This window comes from Haliotis rufescens, unplaced genomic scaffold (assembly GCF_023055435.1).
Source record: "Haliotis rufescens isolate VD_foot unplaced genomic scaffold, xgHalRufe1.0.p SCAF_1, whole genome shotgun sequence".
Classification (NCBI taxonomy): Eukaryota; Metazoa; Mollusca; class Gastropoda; order Lepetellida; family Haliotidae; genus Haliotis; species Haliotis rufescens.
Genome location: NW_025963779.1, coordinates 78,675,712 through 78,693,913, shown reverse-complemented (window position 1 = coordinate 78,693,913; position 18,202 = coordinate 78,675,712). Strand labels below are relative to the sequence as shown.

General features: G+C 39.3%; 1 protein-coding gene across 4 annotated transcripts; it reads right to left on the bottom strand.

Annotated features, from left to right (window-relative positions):
• Positions 1-2,051: 2,051 nt before the first annotated feature.
• Positions 2,052-17,993, bottom strand: LOC124126556 (E3 ubiquitin-protein ligase TRIM9-like). 4 transcript variants are annotated; one of them, XM_046490025.2, is made up of 7 exons: positions 17,868-17,964; positions 17,456-17,626; positions 12,518-13,263; positions 11,356-11,616; positions 10,343-10,603; positions 4,610-4,696; positions 2,052-3,612 (listed from the first exon to the last, which is right to left on the bottom strand). In XM_046490025.2, exons 3-7 carry the CDS (start codon positions 13,241-13,243, stop codon positions 3,598-3,600), a joined length of 1,350 nt encoding a protein of 449 aa, XP_046345981.2. In that variant the 5' UTR covers positions 13,244-13,263; positions 17,456-17,626; positions 17,868-17,964; the 3' UTR covers positions 2,052-3,597. The 4 variants fall into 4 exon arrangements, with proteins under 4 accessions (XP_046345981.2, XP_046345979.2, XP_046345980.2 ...); XM_046490023.2 differs by having other exon boundaries at positions 17,456-17,604; XM_046490024.2 differs by lacking the exon at positions 17,456-17,626 and having other exon boundaries at positions 17,868-17,993.
• Positions 17,994-18,202: the final 209 nt, after the last annotated feature.

The window sequence follows — 18,202 nt, the reverse complement described above, 5'->3', positions numbered from 1 at the left end:
ATCACGGCGTGTCAGCTGAATGTGGGAGAAAAGCTCGAAGTGATGCAGGTCTCAGGCGTTTACCACTTCGGTGAAACAAACGAGCACGGGTATGGTGCTGACAAACCTAAAACATAATCGGGGCGAACCGGGATTCGAACTCACAATCATAGGTTTCTGGCGTGCCCAAGGGATGCAACTCTGCACAGCGAATCGCGGCGCCTTGGACGACTGGGCCACCCGTGCCCCCTGCAATGCCAATAGCTTACTTTGATACTACATACGGCTATCAGTATTTTCTTAAATAACTATGTTGCATAGTTATAAGTAATATTGAACTATACAGATAATCCCTGTTTATGTGGACTAGCTCTTACATCCTACAGCTTCCCTTGCATGTAATGGTTGCTCTTTGAGAGAGATTTTCCAATAACCACATACAGAGTGATGTATGAATCATTCAACGCTGTGTCACGTTTGTTCAAGCAAGTTGTCCCGATGCCAATACTATGTTGTCCTTACGTGAAAGCAGGGATCTGACTTATACAGGTAGAATACGCCTCAGAAACTATGTATACATTGCGTACCATACAGACTTCGGACCAGTATATAGATTGTTGAATAGATCAGTGGTCCATATCTTACACATAACTCCAGAAGTTTTCAAACTGAAAGATCAATCGTTGGTCATATTCATTCCGCTTCCTTTAGTGAGTGAGTATGGTTTTACGCCGCTTTTAGCAATATTCCAGCAATATCACTGCGGGGGACACCAGAAATGGGCTTCACACATTGTACCCATGTCGGGAATCGAACCCGGGTCTTCGGCGTGACGAGCGAACGCTTTAACCACTAGGCTACCCGACCGCCCCCCGCTTCCTTTAAAAGCCAACGAATCACAAATCGAAAGTGCACAAAGCTTGGAGATTACGATTTCGATCATTGAAAAGTCAATACATACATATATTGCCCACGTTGATGCGACATTTACGTATTAATCGACACAATGTGTAATTGGAGCTCAAACAACTACACAAATAATTCGTTTCAGCAACGAATAAACAACTCTGCGCATATTACCAACTGTTTTTAATATAAGACAACACCCAAGAATCTTCTGTCGAAACATATTCCATTGGTCGTAAAAGGCGGAAAATGATGAAACCTATTTGACAAATAGTCTATCAATGTTTTCCATCAACAACTATATTGTATATTCACAAGTAATTTTGAATTGGGTAAGCCTTATTTATCTGAGCTAGCTCTTACAGCCTTCATCTTCGCACTCTATCTACTGAACCTTTCGACCGCCTCCGTGGTCTAGTGGTAGAGCGTCCGCCCGGAGAGCGGAAGGTCCGGGGTTCGATCCCCGGCCGCGTCATACAAAAAGACGTTAAAAGATGGTACTTGTTGTTACCCTGTCTGGCGCTCGACATTAAGGGGCTAAAACAAGGACTGGTCGGCTCGGAGTCAGTATACTGTGTCTGAGTGGGGTATTCAGGTTAAACTGCGGCATGGTATCTCAGTGGGCTAGCACTATAAATCGGGATCAGTCCGGACTAGTACAAGCAGCCACACACACACACACACGTACATGCACGTCGCTATATAAGTGCAATAATCTTGGAGGCGACGTTAAACCCCATTTCACCTCACCTCACCTTCACTGAACCTTGCAGATGGTGAACATGTCACGTGTAGGCGTAACATCATGTCGAACACAGTCGCGATGTTTGCAGAGTGGAAAGGGGATGTGGTGTTACAAGCGCGGATACAGAAGTTTGGGAAGGGGTACATGAAGACATGAAAGGGGCTTGGATCTTACAGCACACACATCCTCATACTGAACATATTACGCGGCAAGAAACGTGTTAAGCTTAGAATCGCTGTACTGTGAGTTACAACAGTATCGCACTGGCGTTTGTAAATACTGCAGTTGTGAAATTGTTCCTGGGGAGCGTCCAATAAGGGTATTTTTGTTATCTCTCACCCTGCATTTAGTCCTTTCTTTTCCTAAACATGGGTATTGATCTTCACGGCAAAACAACTATCAATGAATACTTGACGATGCATAAGAATGAAACAGGTTTATTCATGTCAGTTTACAGAGATGATAATTCAGTATAGAATATAACAGTAAATAAACTGATCGTGTTTTATGCATGATCATATTCAATACTTGAAACACAAAAAATGTAAAATGTAAAATGTTATTGTTATTAATTATTTTTGAAAGCGTTGAGAAGTTTTACGTTTCAAATAGTATTTCCCTTCAAGTAAGCATACATTTGCTGGGTCAGCCATCTGCCAGGTTGGAGAGCGAGGGAAATATAACGAAATATAGCCATAACTAGTTCAATACATAGCGCTGTATTTAGAGCGGAACATCTCATACTTAATGCACGGCCTGAACTATACAATAGAATATAATATCCATTCAGTATGAACTGTTTATTCAGAGTAGTCTGCATCGCATTAATATTTGTGACCAGTACTTTTGGTGATTAGAAGTGACACGCAGCAACCTATGCTTGTCGTAAGAGGCAACTTAATAGATTAGTTGGTCAGACTCGATGATAAGTTGATTGCGTGTCATTGCACTCCGGCGGCGTTGATGCTTGCTCAAAATATCAATCACTGGTATGTCTGCCTAGAGTTGAGTATTTACAGGCCGCCATCATATAGTTGAAATATTGCTGAAAGCGTCATAAAACAAGAAACTAGTTTTTTTCTCATTCAAGTAGTATTCAAACTGACATCTCAGGACTAGATATTACTGTGCCTAACTACCGACTTGAACATCTAGCTTTACCTTAAGAATTTAATCACATAAAATTCAAAAGAAATACTGAGTATTCAAAATACCAGCGCGCAATATCGTATATACATGTGCATGTGTCTGTGTTATTAATGCTTTTTCTACCTGATGGTGAACGGGTTTCAAACTCTCAAAAAAGGGTCTGTGGTTGAAATGAAAATAAAATATAATTAGACCCATAACATATAATTAGACCCTTTATTTAATTTTATTCGCGACCCTTGAAGATCTGGACTAGAATAGGTCTTCAGTAACATATGCTTGTCGTAAGAGGCGACTAACGGGATCGGGTGTTCAGGCTCGCTGACATGGTTGATGCATGTCATCGTTTCCCAATTGCGTAGATCGATGCTTATGATGCCATCACTGGATTGTCTGGTCCAGACTCAATTATTTACAGACCGCCGTCATAAAGCTGGAATATTGGTGAGTGCGGCGTTAAACAACAAACAAACAGACAAACAGCATATGCCGATTGCAAGGTCATCATAATTTCTAGATAATACACAACAATGTAGCTAATGCTGACAATAGGTAAAATACTTATACGTCACTGAAATAACGTATCACCCATTATGTCTGGGCGTAAATGACAAAAGCTATGTAACATAAGGATTAAGTGCGAAGTTAATCATATTCTTGTGTTATATACCAGCACATCACGCGATCGCCAGCGGGATATAAACAGAATTACGCTGCTGTTGCGTCAGTTGTAGTGAAGGCCACAGATAATCACCACTGGTGTCACTCATGATAATATCAGGTCAAACGTCATGTATTCGTAAGTTCTCAGCCATCCTTTATTTGGCAGCCCTCTGAAACAGAGTGAGAGACACACACGTTTATAGAAACAGTTTAAGAAACTTCTGCAACGAAAAATGGTCCATATATTGCGACTTTGATTAATTATTTACATGGTCCATTAACTGCGATTTTGATGTAACCATTTACATGGTCCATTATTGTGATCTTGATGTAACCACACACAAGGTCCATATATTGCATTGTTGATGTAACCACGTACATGGTGAATGTATTGTGACTTTATTGTAACCACGTACATGGTGGATGTATTGCGATGTTGTTGTAACCACGTACATAGTGGATGTTTTGCAATGTTGATGTAACCATTTACATGGTGGATGTATTGCGATGTTGATGTAACCACGTACATAGTGGATGTATTGCGATGTTGATGTAACCACGTACATAGTGGATGTATTGCGATGTTCATGTAACCACGTACATGGTTGATTATTGCGATGTTGACGTAACCACGTACACTTGAGGCACTCAGACAAGTTTGTGTGTAAATCTCATGAACGAAGAAGATTCTCCAGGAGTTGACGTATTCATTGCTGCCACGTAACACCTATATGCATCTCCAACACATGGTATGTACAACAATTCCGGAGCCTATGAAATTTATTGTATTTGAATGGTATTGTATACGCGTATCTAATGGCAACTCTGAAACCACCGTTTCCTTAAAAGTCCTAAAAGGAACATGTTTACGATCGTAACTCACATACTTTAACATAGACTTGCGACAGTCGAAGCGCTACGATCGCTTTGTGGAACGGGACCCATTTACCTTCCTATTGCAGTATCTGTCATAGCGTGACGAAGTCTATAGTTGCAGTTCTCCGTCAAGATATGCAGTATGCAGCTACGATGTTTACTAGAGACTCAATACCTTTAAATGGTTGTTAGTTACCGCCGATGTGGGATGGACCGAACATAGATGAAGTTTCAGGCTGCTGGAGAAATAAGACAAATCCCAGATTACAAGAGTTGCCTCCCTTCACCTACCTGCAGCGTAGCTCGGCGATCTCGCAGAACGTGCAGCAACTCGGCCATCGCATCAGCGCGAATGTTCATCAGCTCAATCAACTTCAACTGTAAACACAAACTCTTCACCTTATACAATTCCAATATTAAGTCTCGTGGAATAAACTCAAGGTGTATATATTCAACATATGTTTATATAAACTTGAAACCAAAGGAAATGCGAACGCCTACTCCCCTCAAACGCCCACACACAAGCACGCATGCCAGCACGCACATGTACGCAACACGCACACGCACACGCACATGCACACGCACACACGATCGGGCTGTGACCAGTCCAAATTTACGACCAGCGTACCCGAACGCCAATTACTGAACCGATCCAGGTACCCGCTGTTCACCGGCTTTCACAATTACATTCGTAGATAGTATTTGCTAGTTCACCAAGCATGCTAAGTGAATTGTCTTTCAAAGACATTACTTACCTCAGTAATACATTCATTTACTACCGGTTGTGTGAACAAAATGATTTTATATCAATTCTGTAATAATGTCAAGTCACCAGATTACAGTTCACGAACAACAATACCGCTTACCATAAAACACATACATGGATATCCACACACACAAACACACCCACCCACCCACATATATATACTCTCTCTCTCTCTCTCTCTCTCTCTCTCTCTCTCTCTCTCTCTCTCTACACACACACATGGACACGCACACGCACACGCACATGCACACTCACACGCGCACTCACACGCACACTGGACCCGCTCTATTACGTTCCCTTTCCAAATACAATTATCTAAAACGATCCTACTATTTTCATAGGGAAAATGGACAAAGTTTGACAAATATCTTATCACGTGAAATGCCACATATTAGGAAACGGAAATTGTGAAAGAAGGAAATTGTACAAATAACGACCACGTTCCATTATCTTTAGACTGCAAAGGGTCAAACCGATAACGCATATAGGACAGGACCCGCATCTCTCATGGTGCTGGTCAGATAGAGTTAGGCAAACAAATGTAAGACGTTAATATCTGCATCTGTATCTATAGCTGTTTATCATCCACCCTTATCAAATCACCCGTACCACGTGTACATTCGTTGCATACTAGTCAACTGATAAACTATCATTCTTACTAAACTTCCCTCATAAACAACTTTATCATCAACGCCTCGGTCAAACTAAAATATATAATTCTGTCAGATTCATCGGTCAGTGAGATTATCTGTAGAAGCTAGAATAGGTATAAATACGGACGACAGACAGTCACAAATGATTCTGTGGCTGTCTAATAAACTGGCTGTATATTCACTCAGGTCTTGTGTTGTTGTGTGGGTTGGTCGTGTACAGTGGTACCTCTGCTAAGCGAACTGACTCCCCTCACTCGCTTTAAATACTGTTATGCACTTTGAACTGAATTCTGATGGGGAATTTGTCAAATATTTGTTAAACCGCGCCATCAGCATATATCAGTATCATCTACCCAATACCTTATATCTGTGTATGTATCAACGGTTTCCTAATAGCTGTGTATGCATCTACTATTTCCTTATATCTGTGTATGTATCAACTGCTTCCTTATATCTGTGTATGTATCAACTGTTTCCTTATATATGTGTATGTATCAACTGTTTCCTTATATCTGTGTATGTATCAACTGTTTCTTTATATCTGTGGACGTATCAACTGTTTCCTTATATCTGTGTATGTATCAACTGTTTCCTTATATCTGTGTATGTATCAACTGTTTCCTTATATCTGTGTATGTATCAACTGTTTCTTTATATCTGTGTATGTATCTACTGTTTCCTTATATCTGTGTATGTATCTACTGTTTCCTTATATCTGTGTATGTATCAACTGTTTCCTTATATCTGTGTATGTATCAACTGTTTCTTTATATCTGTGTATGTATCTACTGTTTCCTTATATCTGTGTATATATCAACGGTTTCCTTATATCTGTGTATGTATCAACTGTTTCCTTATATCTGTGTATGTATCAACTGTTTCTTTATATCTGTGTATGTATCTACTGTTTCCTTATATCTGTGTATGTATCTACTGTTTCGTATATATGTGTATGTATCAACTGTTTCCTTATATCTGTGTATGTATCAACTGTTTCTTTATATCTGTGTATGTATCTACTGTTTCCTTATATCTGTGTATGTATCAACTGTTTCCTTATACCTGTGTATGTATCAACTGTTTCCTTATATCTGTGTATGTATCAACTGTTTCCTTATATCTGTGTATGTATCAACTGTTTCTTTATATCTGTGTATGTATCTACTGTTTCCTTATATATGTGTATGTATCAACTGTTTCCTTATACCTGTGTATGTATCTACTGTTTCCTTATATCTGTGTATGTATCAACTGTTTCCTTATATCTGTGTATGTATCAACTATTTTCTTATATCTGTGTTTGTATTCGCTGTTTCCTTATATCTGTGTATGTATCAACTGTTTCCTTATATCTGTGTATGTATCAGCTGTTTCCTTATATCTGTGTATGTATCAACTGTTTCTTTATATCTGTGTATGTATCTACTATTTCCTTATATCTGTGGACGTATCAACTGTTTCCTTATATCTGTGTATGTATCAACTGTTTCTTTATATCTGTGTATGTATCAACTGTTTCCTTATATCTGTGGATGTATCAACTGTTTCCTTATATCTGTGTATGTATCAACTGTTTCCTTATATCTGTGTATGTATCAACTGTTTCTTTATATCTGTGTATGTATCTACTGTTTCCTTATATCTGTGTATGTATCTACTGTTTCCTTATATCTGTGTATGTATCAACTGTTTCCTTATATCTGTGTATGTATCAACTGTTTCTTTATATCTGTGTATGTATCTACTGTTTCCTTATATCTGTGTATATATCAACGGTTTCCTTATATCTGTGTATGTATCAACTGTTTCCTCATATCTGTGTATGTATCAACTGTTTCTTTATATCTGTGTATGTATCTACTGTTTCCTTATATCTGTGTATGTATCTACTGTTTCCTTATATCTGTATATGTATCTACTATTTCCTTATATCTGTGTATGTATCAACTGTTTCTTTATATCTGTGTATGTATCAACTGTTTCCTTATATCTGTGTATGTATCAACTGTTTCTTTATATCTGTGTATGTATCAACTGTTTCCTTAAATCTGTGTATGTATCTACTGTTTCCTTATATCTGTGTATGTATCAACTGTTTCTTTATATCTGTGTATGTATCAACTGTTTCCTTATATCTGTGTATGTATCTACTATTTCCTTATATCTGTGTATGTATCAACTGTTTCCTTATGTCTGTGTATGTATCAACTATTTTCTTATATCTGTGTTTGTATTGGCTGTTTCCTTATATCTGTGTATGTATCAACTGTTTCCTTATATCTGTGTATGTATCAGCTGTTTCCTTATATCTGTGTATGTATCAACTGTTTCCTTATATCTGTGTATGTATCAACTGTTTCTTTATATCTGTGTATGTATCTACTATTTCCTTATATCTGTGGACGTATCAACTGTTTCCTTATATCTGTGTATGTATCAACTGTTTCCTTATATCTGTGTATGTATCAACTATTTTCTTATATCTGTGTTTGTATTGGCTGTTTCCTTATATCTGTGTATGTATCAACTGTTTCCTTATATCTGTGTATTTATCAGCTGTTTCCTTATATCTGTGTATGTATCAACTGTTTCTTTATATCTGTGTATGTATCTACTATTTCCTTATATCTGTGGACGTATCAACTGTTTCCTTATATCTGTGTATGTATCTACTGTTTCCTTATATCTGTGTATGTATCAACTGTTTCCTTATATCTGTGTATGTATCAACTGTTTCTTTATATCTGTGTATGTATCTACTGTTTCCTTATATCTGTGTATGTATCTACTGTTTCCTTATATCTGTATATGTATCTACTATTTCCTTATATCTGTGTATGTATCAACTGTTTCTTTATATCTGTGTATGTATCAACTGTTTCCTTATATCTGTGTATGTATCAACTGTTTCTTTATATCTGTGTATGTATCAACTGTTTCCTTAAATCTGTGTATGTATCTACTGTTTCCTTATATCTGTGTATGTATCAACTGTTTCCTTATATCTGTGTATGTATCAACTGTTTCTTTATATCTGTGTATGTATCTACTATTTCCTTATATCTGTGTATGTATCAACTGTTTCCTTATGTCTGTGTATGTATCAACTATTTTCTTATATCTGTGTTTGTATTGGCTGTTTCCTTATATCTGTGTATGTATCAACTGTTTCCTTATATCTGTGTATGTATCAGCTGTTTCCTTATATCTGTGTATGTATCAACTGTTTCCTTATATCTGTGTATGTATCAACTGTTTCTTTATATCTGTGTATGTATCTACTATTTCCTTATATCTGTGGACGTATCAACTGTTTCCTTATATCTGTGTATGTATCAACTGTTTCCTTATATCTGTGTATGTATCAACTATTTTCTTATATCTGTGTTTGTATTGGCTGTTTCCTTATATCTGTGTATGTATCAACTGTTTCCTTATATCTGTGTATTTATCAGCTGTTTCCTTATATCTGTGTATGTATCAACTGTTTCTTTATATCTGTGTATGTATCTACTATTTCCTTATATCTGTGGACGTATCAACTGTTTCCTTATATCTGTGTATGTATCTACTGTTTCCTTATATCTGTGTATGTATCAACTGTTTCCTTATATCTGTGTATGTATCAACTGTTTCTTTATATCTGTGTATGTATCTACTGTTTCCTTATATCTGTGTATGTATCTACTGTTTCCTTATATCTGTATATGTATCTACTATTTCCTTATATCTGTGTATGTATCAACTGTTTCTTTATATCTGTGTATGTATCAACTGTTTCCTTATATCTGTGTATGTATCAACTGTTTCTTTATATCTGTGTATGTATCAACTGTTTCCTTAAATCTGTGTATGTATCTACTGTTTCCTTATATCTGTGTATGTATCAACTGTTTCTTTATATCTGTGTATGTATCAACTGTTTCCTTATATCTGTGTATGTATCTACTATTTCCTTATATCTGTGAATGTATCAACTGTTTCCTTATGTCTGTGTATGTATCAACTATTTTCTTATATCTGTGTTTGTATTGGCCGTTTCCTTATATCTGTGTATGTATCAACTGTTTCCTTATATCTGTGTATGTATCAGCTGTTTCCTTATATCTGTGTATGTATCAACTGTTTCTTTATATCTGTGTATGTATCTACTATTTCCTTATATCTGTGGACGTATCAACTGTTTCCTTATATCTGTGTATGTATCAACTGTTTCCTTATATCTGTGTATGTATCAACTGTTTCCTTATATCTGTGTATCTATCAGCTGTTTCCTTATATCTGTGTATGTATCACCTGTTTCCTTATATATGTGTATATATCAACGGTTTCCTTATATCTGTGTATGTATCAACTGTTTCCTCATATCTGTGTATATATCAACGGTTTCTTTATATCTGTGTATGTATCAACTGTTTCCTCATATCTGTGAATGTATAAACCTTGTTCTCATATCTGTGTATGTATCAACTGTTTCCGTATATCTGTGTTTGTATTGGCTGTTTACTTATGTTTGTGTATGTATCAACTGTTTCCTTTTATCTGTGTATGTATCTGCTTTTTCCTTATAGCCTGTTTTGAAGTTTGAACAAGTGCAATACATACCTGAACATTGACAGATTTCTTGGGCGCAGGTTTCTTTTTAGTTGATTTGCGCTTGGTTTCTTCTTTCTGTGGCGTTAGGCTGATGTCCATGAGAGAATGCGTTGGAGACTGGGACTGGTGCTGGCCCACACACCCTATACATAGATAGACGGAGCAGTCCAAGCACTTAACTGTGGCCGTCTGTGGTGGTGTCGTTTGACATGTTTTGCAGGTAAACTCAACAGCGAACTGAGCAAGTTCCGACACGACACTGACATCCACCTACAGCGCACAGGACAGAACCTTTAGTGAGTGGGTGAGTGAGTTTTGCTTCTTTGTTTGTTGTTTAACGCCACACTCAGCAATATTACAGCTGTATAACGGCGGCCTGTAAATAATTGAGTCTGGACCAGACAATCCAGTAACTGAGATCATGAGCATCGATCTACACAATTGTGATACGATGACATGCATCTACCAAGTCACCGAGCCGGACCACCCAATCCCGCTAAACGCCTTTCACGACAAGCATAGTCGTCTCTTAGGACAAGCATGGGTTGCTGAAGAACTATTTTATACCCGGATCTTGGTAGTGGGTGAGTTTGGTTAAACGCTGCTTGAACAGTATTTCAGTTACATAACGCCCTGCCAGCTTGATGTAGGAGGAAAGTCAGAAGCGATGCAGGTCTTAGACCTTTACCACTTTGGTGAAACCCACGATGACAGGTATGGTGTTGACAAACCTTGAAACACAATCGGGGTGAACCGCTAGTCGACCCACGATCATATGATCAATTGCGAGCATGGGTATGGTGCTGACAAACATAGAAACGTAACCATAGGTGTCTGGCGTACCTAAGGGCATCAGTCAGGGCTAGGGTTCTGTGCATAATATAGTAACATTTGTGGTGATAGGATGTTTATTGCATTGTACACTGCGTTATGGTCGATCCAAATTTTAGGTAAATATAACTATTGGTTATGAATGAATGAATGAATGAATGAATGAATGAATGAACGAATGAATGACCTACCCTGGACTGAACTGAACTCATGCTACCCCCGCGATCCCTTGTGGGTTCTGACGATCGTCTTTCCGTCGCATCAGAAGGTGGGTTCCCTGTCTGGACAGGGGCAGATTGTACGTCCACCAGAGTGTGCTCTGGGTTTGTAATGCTGGTGGGATGGAAGGCATGGAGGCAGCTGTTACAGAAGGTCATCTGGCACTCCAGACATCGGAGACGTGCTGGGGATGGGGTTGGTGATGCGGGGTCACAGAGGGTGCACTTGTGGGGCTGAAACAGGCGGATGAGCTAGTGACAAAAACGCAAGTGTTTCACAAGTAGTGAAAAAAATGTTAATGTTTTATTATTAATGCAAGAAAAATAAAAACTGCAAAAATATTTTTGTTCCTTGAAGTATATGTAAATATACGTTTAATGACTATTTTTGCATTATCATTATTATTTATTATATTTTGTTTATTTTCTTTCATTCAATTTTGCATAGCTTTGTAGTGAATGTGATCTTGTTCCAACATGGACAATATGCTTATTGAATTAAACCCCTGTCATTGTATACAATAGGTCCACATATCTTTATAGCCTCATACTTTCATTGTCTCTTTTCAAAAGTACATGTACCAGTGATTTGAAAGTTATCATATTGACAGTGGATAAGAGCGATGAACATCAAACATGTAACTCATTTGGGAACCACAATACATAAAAAAACAGAGTGAGTGCGAAAGTTAAAATGTAAAGAGACATAGGTAACATTTCAGCCATATTGTTACACATTACTTATATCTGAAAACCTGTGCACAATGGACAACTAGAATATCACAACTTGGTAAACCAGTATTAGAAGGTTAACACTTAATGACCTTTACTACAATGTAAAACCGGGCTATAGACCACCAGCAACCAAAGGTAGATCACCATACTGGGGACCATGGGGACTTGCTGAACTTTTCCTACCTGCAGGGATCCCAGCTGGATTTACATCATCCTCCAGCTGCCGGCGATCATTGACACATTTTAATATCAAAAGAACACTATTCTACGCACAAAGACAGAAATGCACCCTGAACTCTCCGTTACATCACACATTTACTACTATCATCTAGTTCTATGGATGCCTATTCCATCGAGAATGTTGTTTGAGTGCCTGCCAGTTCCTATAAATACCAAGTACCTCAGCCTTCTCTTGTACGGGTGGCAGTGGTTCCTTCATCAGTTTCAGTGTGTGGCCGATTTCCTCCGGATGATAGACACCGCGGCAGGTCTTGCAGAAAGCAATATTACATGTTTCACAAAACACGTGTGCTTGACTGGTCCGTCCTATATCGCACGTGCTGCACGTGGATGGCAACACTTGATTTGGAAGTGTCGTCTGCTGGGCTTGATATGGAGGTGCCCCTTGCATCATTGGATTTGGAAGTATAGCCTGCTGGCCTTGATTTGGAAGTGTCGTCTGCTGGCCTTGATTTGGAAGTGTCGCCAGAAGGTCTTGATTTGGTGCAGTTGCATGAAGACAATGGCGTGGTGCTGCCGTTGGAAGACCTGGGTTTGGAGTTATCAGCTGATTTGGAAGTGACTGGTGGTCTAAAGTCCGAGGTGACTGAGATAATTTGATTTTTCTTTGGGATTGTCTGTATATAGCCACCATACTACTCAAAGGGAAGTTTCGCTTTAAACTAGCATGACCACTTGTACCCAAATCAACTTGACTGTTGCACTCCGGACACTTAAACGCCTGCGACGTGACAGGCCCGTCCCGTGTAAACCTCTCCACGCAGCGACGGCACAGTGAATGGAGACATGGAAGAAGTACAGGATCTGTGAAGAGTTCCAGACACACACAACAAGATAGCTGTCTCTCCATCTGATCGTCGTTGTCAAGGGCCATGGCTTCGTCCATGCTGGACGCAATCAATTTACCTGCAAAGTCAGATTTATTGTTTTCAGAATTACAATTTCTCAACTCTATGTACATGGAAAGCCCGCTTATTCCGAAAATATCTAATTGTGCTTTTCGACCCGTCTGTCAGGAACAGTATGGGACATAAGTCATGACATTGATTCGTAAATTTTGCTATCCGTATATGAAGATATTGTCCCGATTGACGCCGTAGCACTGTGCATGATCGTATATCTGTGTATAACGATACTGTCTAGAATTGGGAATGTTGCACTGTTCTTTGTCGTGTATGTTTACAACTGTCTTGTCCAGATTGACGAAGTTACACAGTATTTTATCGTGTTTATGCATTCGAGGCCTATTTCATTACCTCATGTGACAATGGAAGACGTGGAATCCAGTATGTCCTCCGTGTCTACATTCTTCTAAATGTCACTTAAGTCTTTAGAATTTATTCCCTTCAGAGGTTCTACCACACAGAATCAGTCGTTCGACAAGCAGTTTTCGTAGAGCCTTCACTGCAGATTGAATCATCTTGCGGCTGTGATTGGATAATTTTGGGTAAGATTATTATGTATTTTAATGTACAACCCATCCAGTAATTAAAACTGACTATGTTTTTAAATATTTAGTGCTGTATTTTTTAACATGATGATTTATGTGACAACAGATATTTTCAAGCAAGTGACATTTGTTGCGGAACTGGGGGTTGTGTGTTTAGCTTCCTCTACTTGGAAAAGGAACTGGCTAAGCTAGTCTTTTTTTTAATTGCTCCTTTAAAGCCAGACTGTGCACACATGTACAAGTAATAGCCTAGTTATTTGTTTTACAATATAACGTTACTAGAAAAGTGTTTTGGAGAACATTTGGTTTTGTGTAACCTAAAACAGTTTTTAGAATAAAATTTAGATTTATTCAGATGCACAGTTTACGCCTGGTAATTACATTGAATAAAACATTTATTCTATTCATCATTATGAAAGAGAAAAGTCCATTTTCTTAGCGTATTATTCATACGAAATGTTTGAAGGAAGGTGAAAGTCTTCCTGAACACAAAATTCATAAATTCGGATTCGTAATGGTGATCGGTAAACGGTTGCACTTTGGAACATATTTGTTGATATCGTACAAAAATACGTGTTAGTGGTGTCAGTGTTGTCTTGTAAGTCAATAGGCTGAACTGATCAGGCTAGTCTGATCACGAAGTGTTCTGGTCAGTTTTCAATACGTTCCGGTTTCCCACGTGGTCGGAAAAGATTACCCGCAATCAGTTGGTCACTCAAACTGACCACCCAATGTATTTTAGTTGGTCCTTTCACCAGCATTGATTATTTGAGACGACCATGTGTCCGAGTATGTGTCTTTGTGTGTGCGTGTGTGTGTGTCTGTGTGTATGTGTGTGTCTGTGTATGTGTCTCTGTGTGTACGTGTATGTGTCCGTGTGTGTGCGTGCGAGTGTCTGTGTGTATGTGTGTGTCTGTGTGTATGTGTGTGTGTGTGTCCGTGTATGTGACTCTGTGTGTACGTGCATGTGTCTTTGTGTATGTGTGTGTACGTTTATGTGTCTCTGTGCGTGCGTGCGTGTGTCTGTGTGTACGTGTATGTGTCTGTGTGGGCGTGCGTATGCTGTGTGTATGTGTGTGTCTGTGTGTGCGTGCGTGTGTGTGGGTCTGTGCATGTGTCTGTCTGTGTGTGTCAGTGTATATGTGTGCGGGTCTGTGTGTACGCGCGTCTGTGTGGGTCTGTGCATGTGTCTGTGTGTGTCAGTGTATATGTGTGTGTATATGTGTGTGTATGTGTGTGCATAATGTATATGTGTGTGGTTTGTTTACCACTACACTCATACATATTCCAGCTTTATGCGAAATCTGGACAAAAACAAATCGAGTGATCGATATCATGAGCATTTAGTCGCATCTTACGAGGTAACCTGCCGTCAAAATGTCGTTCACCCATATTTAATGGTGGCTCAAAATTAAACAAACAGGAAATAGTTATTCGAAGGTGACGTATTTGATAAGGATATCATAGTTGTGTTTTGGAGTGTTTCGACGACTGTTTTTAGCCTAGTAACGTTTTTATAACCTTTGTTATTTTACCTCAAATCGATTTTCAAGTGTATACTTTCTCTTGCCTTGCAGTGTATTGTAGCGTATTTATCTGAATCCTGAAGGCCTACAGTATGGTCGTCTATGTTTAACATATTCAAACACACTACGAACCGTAATCAAATACCCAAATATAGGGTTATGTCAATAAAAGCGACAAGTCCCTTTCCACAATCATAGCATAAGAAATCTCTACAGAAAGCCATTGTACGATTCCGACTATATCATGAGCATGTGTTTGTGAATGACTATCAGATAGTGATAACACCAGGTGTATCCTGCCCCTCCCGTCAAAACATGTACAGTGAGTTAAAATTTAAAGTCACATCAGCAATATGTCAGCCATATCGTGACTAAAACATGTACAGGCATGCCAAGTAGTGGTCAAAACACACGGACTATATAGGCTGTACGAGGAGATGTTTTGTGCGTTACATACCCTATATGTTACCAACGCGGACCCTATTTATCTGCATGGTACATGCAACCGTCGCAGCTGTTACCTATTGATTTATTCTTAATTCGGGTCGTATTGACTTCGACAGCTAAAATCGATAAATAATATCTTGTAAATATGACTATGTGACGTCGTCTAGCGTCTCTCTACCAACCTAGGGGAACGGTTAGACAAGTACTCCATGCTGTCTGAATACGATGGTTGTGTGTTCCAACCCCAAAATATACCTTGGTTATAATTGTGGATGTGTCAGGGCAATATATGCGCCCATGACTTTCACAAAACATTTAGGATTTCGCGTTTATCCCACAATAACCCGATCGACATGCCAAGGGACTAACCATTTGACATACTGGGGGAGGGGGCTGGGATTCTGTACCAAGATTAGAGATGTTTTAGCTACAGCTAAAAAAAACAGATACATTTTTAGTTAAAACTATGAGCCTGAAATATAAAGAAATATACCTTCCAACAACGTAATTTATGTTGCATCAATCTTTTTTTCAAAAATCTGAAGCATAATTTTTTTTAAGAATATACAATATATTTTTTCGACCCCCCCCCCCCCCCCCCCCCCCCCACACACACACACACACAAACTAATTAAAAAAGACAACAACAAATAAGAAGACAGAAATTATGTTAAAAGCTACGTTACTACCCATACCATGTATCACGTATCCTTAGCTTAATACTCAGTGAGTGAGTGAGTTGGGTTCAACGCCGCTTTTAACAGTATTCCAGTTATATCACGGCGTGTCGGCTTAATGTGGGAGGAAAGCCCGAAGTGATGCAGGTCTCAGTCGTTTACCACTTCGTTGAAACCCATGAGCACGGGTATGGTGCTGACAAACCTAGAAACATAATCGGGACGAACCGGGATTCGAACCCACAATCATAGGTTTTGGGACGCAACTCTGCACAGCGAATCGCGGCGCCTTAGACGACTGGGCCACCCGTGACCACCAAGAAAAAGAGGGTCACCATGTAAATACTTTCACATGTTATGGAATGTCATATTGTTAAGGGCGGTCGGGTAGCCTAGTGGTTAAAGCGTTGGCTCGTCACGCCGAAGACCCGGGTTCGATTCCCGACATGGGTACAATGTGTGAAGCCCATTTCTGGTGTCCCCCGCCGTGATATTGCTGGAATATTGCTAAAAGCGGCGTAAAACCATACTCACTCACTCACTCATATTGTTAGGTATTTTAACGAGCACATTAGTTGATATAGCGACTCCTAAGATTAGTATGGAGGACCGCCTTTACTGAGATGACGTCCTCTCGGTGTAATGGTATTAACACAGGCTAGTTTGTTTGTTTGTTGTCTAACGCCGCACTCAGCAATATTCCAGCTATAGGACGGCGGTCTGTAAATAATGGAGTCTGGACCAGACAATCCAGTGACTGACATCATGAGCATCGATCCACGCAATTGACATGCATCAACCAAGTCAGCGAGCCTGACCACCCGATCCCGTTAGTCGCCTCTTACAACAAGCATAGTCGCCTTTTACGGCAAGCATGGGGTGCTGAAGACCTATTCTTACCCGGATCTTCAATGGTCACAGGCGGGTACACAAAGCAGGACAAGAGATGAATACCTAGGCGAGCGCGTGGCATACACATTACAAGTTGAAATACTCACACGAGTGGAGTGTCAGTGTCGTTTAACGCTCAACGAAGCATTATTTGATCCATATGACGACAGCCTGGTAATAATTGAGTGGCGATTCACGCCATCGGGACGTGATGACATGCATTCACTGAAGCCACTCTGATCACCTTCAGCTGAGTCTACAACATGTAATTATAAACACTGCGCGTGATTTAGTAACATCCCTGCCTGTAACAATTGAAAATGTTTTATGACACGACGTAACTAGTCTTTCAGTGAGAATACGCAGACGCCACTACCCAGATCACCCACCACTATTGTGAACTTAATGATAAGTAACACGACAGTATCTTATCAACGAGATAGCCCCGTGGCTTAACGAGACTGGCAAAATAACATTCTCATTAGATATTTTAGTGGTGTTGCACCACTCAATACCTACCTCCAAAACACACAGATATAGATGTAGACGGTCCCTGTAATTATCACTATGGTAGATAGCGCCAGGCCCTCACCAACCAATAGCTACTACCTCAGTACGCCACCTAATGCGCATGCTCGTGTAATGACCTATTTGTATTGTCTTATTCCAGGAAGTATATTTTTAGTTTGGGGAAATCCGAATTGAAACCCTTTCGTTAGTGTCATATGTATTGAATGTGTGTGTTTGAGTGTAAGCAAGACACGTGTCCTCTCGAAAATTAACGCCTCTTTTCAAGCAAACTGACAAACTATTTAAATAAACAAACGTCAGATATAGCGTTAACAGATAAATGT

Excerpts from the sequence above, each read along its gene's own strand:
- LOC124126556 (XM_046490024.2), bottom strand. The coding sequence starts at position 13,243 with ATGGACGAAGCCATGGCCCTTGACAACGACGATCAGATGGAGAGACAG. Across the intron at positions 10,604-11,355 it reads TGAGTTCAGTTCAGTCCAGG|GTGGATGTCAGTGTCGTGTC; the intron begins GTAGGTCATTCA and ends TGTGCGCTGTAG. Across the intron at positions 4,697-10,342 it reads AGAAATCTGTCAATGTTCAG|TTGAAGTTGATTGAGCTGAT; the intron begins GTATGTATTGCA and ends TTGTGTTTACAG.